This window comes from Rattus norvegicus, chromosome 1, assembly GCF_036323735.1.
Source record: "Rattus norvegicus strain BN/NHsdMcwi chromosome 1, GRCr8, whole genome shotgun sequence".
Classification (NCBI taxonomy): Eukaryota; Metazoa; Chordata; class Mammalia; order Rodentia; family Muridae; genus Rattus; species Rattus norvegicus.
This window is the reverse complement of record NC_086019.1, coordinates 172,226,774-172,233,615: the sequence shown is the minus strand read 5'-3', so window position 1 is coordinate 172,233,615 and position 6,842 is coordinate 172,226,774. Positions and strand designations below refer to the sequence as shown.

The 6,842-nt window shown below is 38.0% G+C and overlaps 1 protein-coding gene across 1 annotated transcript; it reads left to right on the top strand.

Annotated features, from left to right (window-relative positions):
* The first annotated feature begins 3,992 nt into the window (after positions 1–3,992).
* On the top strand, positions 3,993–4,928 carry Or10a48 (olfactory receptor family 10 subfamily A member 48B). Its single transcript, NM_001000223.1, has one exon. The coding sequence runs from the start codon at positions 3,993–3,995 to the stop codon at positions 4,926–4,928; it is 936 nt and encodes a 311-aa protein (NP_001000223.1).
* The last annotated feature ends 1,914 nt before the right edge of the window (positions 4,929–6,842 follow it).

The following is a 6,842-nucleotide window of genomic DNA, read 5'->3' as shown; positions in this document are numbered from 1 at the left end:
CACTTGAAGATTCATTTGACTTCTTTGCTCCTCTTCCCCATGTAGCTCTGTTGAATAAATCTCCTTTCTCTGCTTTTTAGTACTTAATGGGTCCATTGAGGGTGCATGGGTGAGCCTGGTTTGTTAGGTTTGTCAAGGTTCTGATTCTAATAACTCTGGCAACTGTTAAGTATAAAGTGACACCAGAGCAGCTGCTCTAGAAAGGAAGCTAACATACCTTTCCCTGCAGGAAGAGCTTTGTTGGAATGACTATCTCAAAGCCATGAGTGTGGGAGGGGCTGGGAGAGATGAGCATTAGGCAGACGCAGGTCAATGTAGGGGTCGTATGTGGCAAGAGGAGCTCAACAATTAAAGCTTTAAGAGGAACCTCATTAAGAATAAAATAAGAGATATAGATAGCTATATGATAGACAGATCACAGGTAGATGATAGGTTTTAGATAGGAAGATTGTAGATAGATAAATTATAGAAAGATTATTGCTAGATGATAGATGATAGGCAGATGATAGATTGTAGATATCTAGATTATAGATAGATGATAGATAGACAGAGAGATAGATAAAAATAGGAAAGACGCAGATGAGTCTCTTTAGAGAGAAACCATTAAAACACTTGCTCAAGCAATGCACCCTACCCCTACACCCCAGACTAGAACCAAATTTTAGAACAAAAAAAATCTGCCTTATATGTTTTAGGGATGGTGTGAAGTTTCACATCATATGATTTAGTTCAATCTAGCTTATATGACAAGAAGCTTTAAGAAGTCAGGTATCATAATACACCAAGAGATGCCAACTCATAGTACCATGTGCTCCTTAACTCTGTGTCTCAGTGTTGCAGGGAGACTAGATCTCAGATAAGCTGTGGGTATGGTCTATAGGTGCACATCATGTTCTAACAGCAACAAGTCACTTAGAATATTACATACATTTTTCAAAACTACTGGTAAATGAATGCTATGTTGGCCTTGATATAGTTACTGTTTTTCTTTTACCCACCATATGCACCTTTTCAATGAAACCTAATATATACATAGAAAGGGCACAAATCATTCTAAATTTTGATGACGTCTCACAAATTGCTTATATTTATCAATGACATGCTGACATATTATACAAGAATGAGACCAGCCTTAGTGAGATACATTGGGGAAGGAAATGAAAAGTCATGTACAGTAGTACATCCCATCTCTGAGACACGCTTCCAATGCAAGCCTGGGTATGACATTCAATTAAAGTGAGTGATTTAGGAGGAGGTGCTTGGATTGAGTTCTGAGAATGAAAAATCTCTTCCTTGAGGTTATGTGCTACATTTACTGTTGGATGTAGGTGGCATAGGACATGGTGTTTACTTTTATAGAGAAATTAAAGAAGCATTGCTCAATGAGGTTCTCAAAGTCAAGCAGTCCGGTTTAGACTTCTGACTGTAGAAGTGATGATCTATGAGGATATTCCCCCCCCATTATGGCATCTCCCTTTTTATCTTGGAAAATGTAGAAATTCTTGGGTCAGTGACATCCAGGCTCTCAACTGCATAGGCTTGGTGGACTTATTTGCTTTAAATTTGTTTCCCATCATTGCATAGACTGAATGGTGTTAATGAAATCTTTGACATTGCATTCTCATCCCATATCTCCCTGCTTCCCTGTTTACAACGTTCACTCTTGCTCTGTTTTAATTTCTATGGGGAGATGGTACAGGGAAGTCTCTTGTGTAAGAGAGGTTAAACCCCAGTGGAGACGTGGGAGAGTGATACTCCTAGTTTCTTCTCTTGAGCTCTGTCACCAAGAGTCCAAGTTCAAGGCTGTTTAGTTCTCACAAAATAGAAAATTATGCACACACAGTGATTTCAATTTCTGTTCAGAGAGAGACCACCGCAGCAATGAGTGTCTGTAATTTTTCAAAATCAGTGCCCCAAGTCATAGTTATGAATAGGTGGCTTTGGGGCATTGACATTACTGAGACAGAATGACTAGGTAAGAAAGTGTGGACTCTGCTTGAGTTATGTGCTTGTTCCTAGTTTTTTTCTTTATATTTCTCCTCACTGACCTTCTGCAAAAAATCTTCTGCTGGAGACCTTCTGTAAGGAACAAACATTTCAGTGCTCAGAAACCACAAGGCACAGGCAAATCCTTTGCCTCTGTAGGTTTGTGTTTGATAACTTAATTTGTTTTTATTCAGAGAGAAGAACAACCATAATTTTAGGGATCAATACTTTGCTGCACTAATCATAGCGTAGAATGTCTGATTAGAATACTTGAGCACTGAGGCCAGTGCTTACTGTTTTCAGCTGGAGGCTGAAGGCTGATGAATGAAGTGCTCACTGTGGCACTGTTTGTCTGAGTTGTCTAAGATATCAGTATCTGTAAGTTATTGAGAGAACAGTTGCTCAACTGTTCTTTATCATTTATGGTAGCATGCCTTTTATTTTTGTTTAAGTTTCAAACATGATTTCTAATCATATTCTCTATGTATATTCACATACAATAATTGCATATATTTGTGAACTATAGTAGTATATTTCAATTTATTTTTAGAGTGTACAATGGTCAGATCAAAACAATTAGCATTTCCATTACTTGAGGTGTTCATCTTTTTTTGTGCTGGAGATATCCCAAAATTCTACTATCTGTTTTGGAACCAACCGTAGGTTGTTGTGAGCCATAGCACTTCTATTGTATTAGGAACACTGTGTCAATATGTCATATGAACCAAGGACTATAGGTAGGCATTGTGCATATCTCCAAGAAGCAAACGAAAACTTTCTTTTTTATAACTATGTTTTTATAATGAGTTACATTTTTGTGTATGGAAATACACTTTGTAACAATAAAAGAAAGGGTGAAAGTCATATTTAGAGTTCTGAAGTATGTTGGGCTAGCATCTATTAATATTAAGGAATCATACCTGTCTCATGTAGCATGCTAAAGTTTTTAAAAGTCTTGGTGTTGAATGTGTTTAAGACTGAACAGAGCCTAGAAAATAGTGGGTTGCTGATGACAATTTGTTGAGTAATTAATGATTTCATAAACATTTGGAATAGGAATGGAGTGGAGAAAGCAAAGAGAGAACAGAGGGGGAAGAGTGGAAACTCTCAAATCACAGCCTTGTGATGGTCCTCAGGTGGGCTTTTTCTTAAGCCATTATGGTCATATGGATGCTCATTGATATTTACCCATTAAAATGTCATGTTAGGGTAAATTCTAGTACATGTGACTAGTTCTAGTCTGGGAAGAATTTAGTAAGATTGCAGCAATTCACACAAACTTACTTAGCACCCACCACAAGCACATTTAAAATACAACCTCCTCTGTATGTTCATAAACAGTGTTGCTACTTTTAACAGCTATATCCCATTACTAGTCCAATGCAACGAATCATAAAAAATTTACCTAACATAGATATAATTAACATTAAACCATTTGGAAGGTTATATTGTAAATATATATGATATATACATATCATATATATCAGTGAAAAAGAAGCCATTAAATAGTAAAAGTGTATCTAAAATGTCACTTTTTTACTCATAACTGAAACTGAATTATTACATTTTATGAAAAAATTGAGTTAGTCTCATAAATATTTGCTTATGTACTTTACTTTTTATGATTATAACTTTTATGTTTATCTAATATTAAATAAAGCAAGTGACGCTATAAGATCGTATAGAGTTAGAAGACCTTTAGAACACACTTCTATTAACTTTAAAGCTGTGTGTAAATTTCAAACCACACAACATATAACATGTGATAGAAAATGGATCATATTTTATGTGTCAGGTCAGATTTCTTAGCAAGAAGTCTCTTCCTCCATTTCTATTTCAAGGGCTAATTAATGCAAGTGGTTAGACATCCTTCAAGTCGCTAATTGTGACCTTGGTCTCCTACTTTCATGCTTTGTGCTGGGGTCAATGCAGGCTGGAGCTGTTTGACTGGAAGTCCATTTACTGTACACTATGTCCCCGAGAAAATATAGGACTCTACTCCTGCAATGACGGGGCAGAATGACAGCTCTGTGGTTGAGTTCATCCTCTTGGGCTTTTCTCACCTCCCTGAACTTCAAGTACATATGTTTGGAGCTTTTCTGGTTATTTATCTGGTGACTCTGGCAGGAAATGCCACCATTGTCACTGTTATCCTCCTGGACCACAGCCTTCACATCCCCATGTACCTGTTCCTGCAGAACTTGTCTGTGGTAGAAGCAAGCTTCAGCACAGCCATTATGCCTGAAATGCTGGTGGTCCTGACCACTGAGAAAGCAACCATTTCCTTTGGGGGCTGTTTTGCACAGATGTACTTCATCCTTCTTTTTGGTGGAACTGAGTGTTTTCTCTTAGGGGCAATGGCCTATGATCGATTTGCTGCAATCTGCCACCCTCTGACCTACCCAGTGATTATGAGCAAAAGGATATTTGTGAAATTGGCAATGTCCTCATGGGTCTTGGGCATCATGATTGCTACTATGCAGGCTACATGGGTGTTTAGCTTTCCCTTTTGTGGTCCTAGTAATATTAATCATATATCATGTGAAACCCCAGCAGTGCTAGAGCTTGCCTGTGCAGACACCTTCCTGTTTGAAGTCTATGCCTTTACAGGCACCATTTTGATTGTCATGGTTCCCTTCCTGTTGATACTCTTGTCTTATACTCGAATTCTCTTCACCATCCTGAGGATGCCATCCACTACAGGGAGGCAGAAGGCTTTTTCCACATGTGCCTCTCATCTCACCTCAGTCACCCTCTTCTATGGCACAGCATGCATGACTTATCTCCAGCCCAAATCCAGGTACTCACCAGACACAAAGAAACTGATGTCATTGGCTTACTCTCTGCTCACCCCTCTGCTGAATCCACTTATCTACAGCCTGAGAAACAAGGAGATGAAAAGGGCTGTGGTAAAATTATGGCAAAGAAAAGTGGTTTGCTGATTTGCTGCCAAGCCTTTTGGGATTTGGAACCACCCAAAGATACTCTACCCTAGTTTAGTACATCATGACAAAAGGGCTCCTCTCTCAATACTTTGGTTATTTGTTTTAATGTATATATCATTTTTATAGTATGGTAGAACAGTCTTTATATATTTATGAATTGTGGATATCCGGTTTGTTACTAAGCATTGTTATTAAGATGATGCTTCAATAAATCTCATTTCACAGATTCATATGTTGATACTTTGTTTTCTGTGCATCTGATGGAGTGAATGGTGTCTTTCTTGGTATCCCCTATCTTTCCAACCTGTCACTTAACATTCCATTTAGTTTGTTATTGTGTGTGTATTTGCTAGTCTGTCTGTTCCTGAGAATTCAGCTCACTGCCATACTCTAGTTAAGCAGCTGTCTGTTCCTATGTTTCTATCTAAACCCATTGCTCATCAATGATTACAAAAGCCTATTGAGTCTCTAGAACGTCAAGAAAATAATAGATGCATTGGTAACATTTGTTGTTTCTGGAGCGAAAATGTATCAGTTTAAAGAAATACTCAAAAGTTTATTTCGGAGGTCCAAACTAGCCCTCATTTTGATGATAGTCTCCATTTATTTAAAGAGAGACATCTTTGATGAGAGTTGTTGACTAAACTTTTCTGTGGTTATAAGCATAAAATTTCTAATGTAGTAAGGAATTATGGTGGTCTAGCAAAGTGTCAGAAGTTGCTTCTTTTCTAATTTCCATGATCTCACTATTCCCAGGGAGTTGGCTCAGTTTCCAGTACCAGCCATGACTTCTGTGCTGTTGAGTGGGCCTTAAGTCCAATTAGAGAGCTGTTGGTTGGCCCCAGCTCATGAGTACCATAAAATATTATTTTAATAGCCTAGAAAATATTCATTGCTGACAACTTTGTATATACTACAAAATAAATAGTATTTTGAATGACCCAACTCCAAATAATAAAGCAAGGTAACAGAAATGCTACCTGTCCTGTTAATAGTCTTCAAAATTTTATACTTGATAAGAAATATCAGACTGTACCTCATAATTATAGGCAACTAATACATGCCAATTAAATCTATTATATGTAACACTGTGTTACAGTAACAACAAAATGTGTGGAATAAAATATATCTTAGGATATCTGAGGGGAGATGTCTGAGGAGAGATGTCTTAGGAGTTAAGGGAACTGGCTATTTTCTCAGGGACCTGACTTTAACTTCTAGCACCTACATGGCAGCTCACAACCATCTGGAACTCCAGTTTGGGGATCTGGCACCCTCTTTTGGCCTCTGTGGCCATTGTACACATGCGGTGCACAGACAGCCATGCAGGCAAAACACCTGTACACATTCAGTCTGGCCACATCCATATATTTAGAAAGGAGTATATAGTATTTCTTTTTCTTCTCATTAGAAGCCAATTTAAATGTTTGGTCCAATAGAGAGTGTGTGTATTTTTTAAACCATTTTGGGATTATTTGTCATTCAAAATATGTGTATGCATTAGAATAGACACAGGCAAAAGTCTTGTACACATGAGCATGGTCGATAGGAACAATTCACGTCATTTTCTACTGCTTGCTAATGTTCTACAGATATGCATCATGGGTAATACATATCTACAGTTTGCTGTGTCTGTGTCTGCTTGGCTTCCTCATCTTCTTGTCAATCCCTCTGCTTCTCACAACATCACACAAAGACTAGTAGACCTGTGGTGTCGAGTGACCTTCTGACTAAAGTGTGTGTGTGTTTTCCTCCTCCAACCTTTAGTGACGGCAGGGATGTTGTAGAAGAGAACACTTGAAACATCTAAATCAGTAAACCATTTGGTTTAATGCCTTTCAATTTCATGTAACTACAGAGATTTCACAAAAAGCCCAATTCTGGGGCCATTGTTGCCCCCTTTAATTGTCA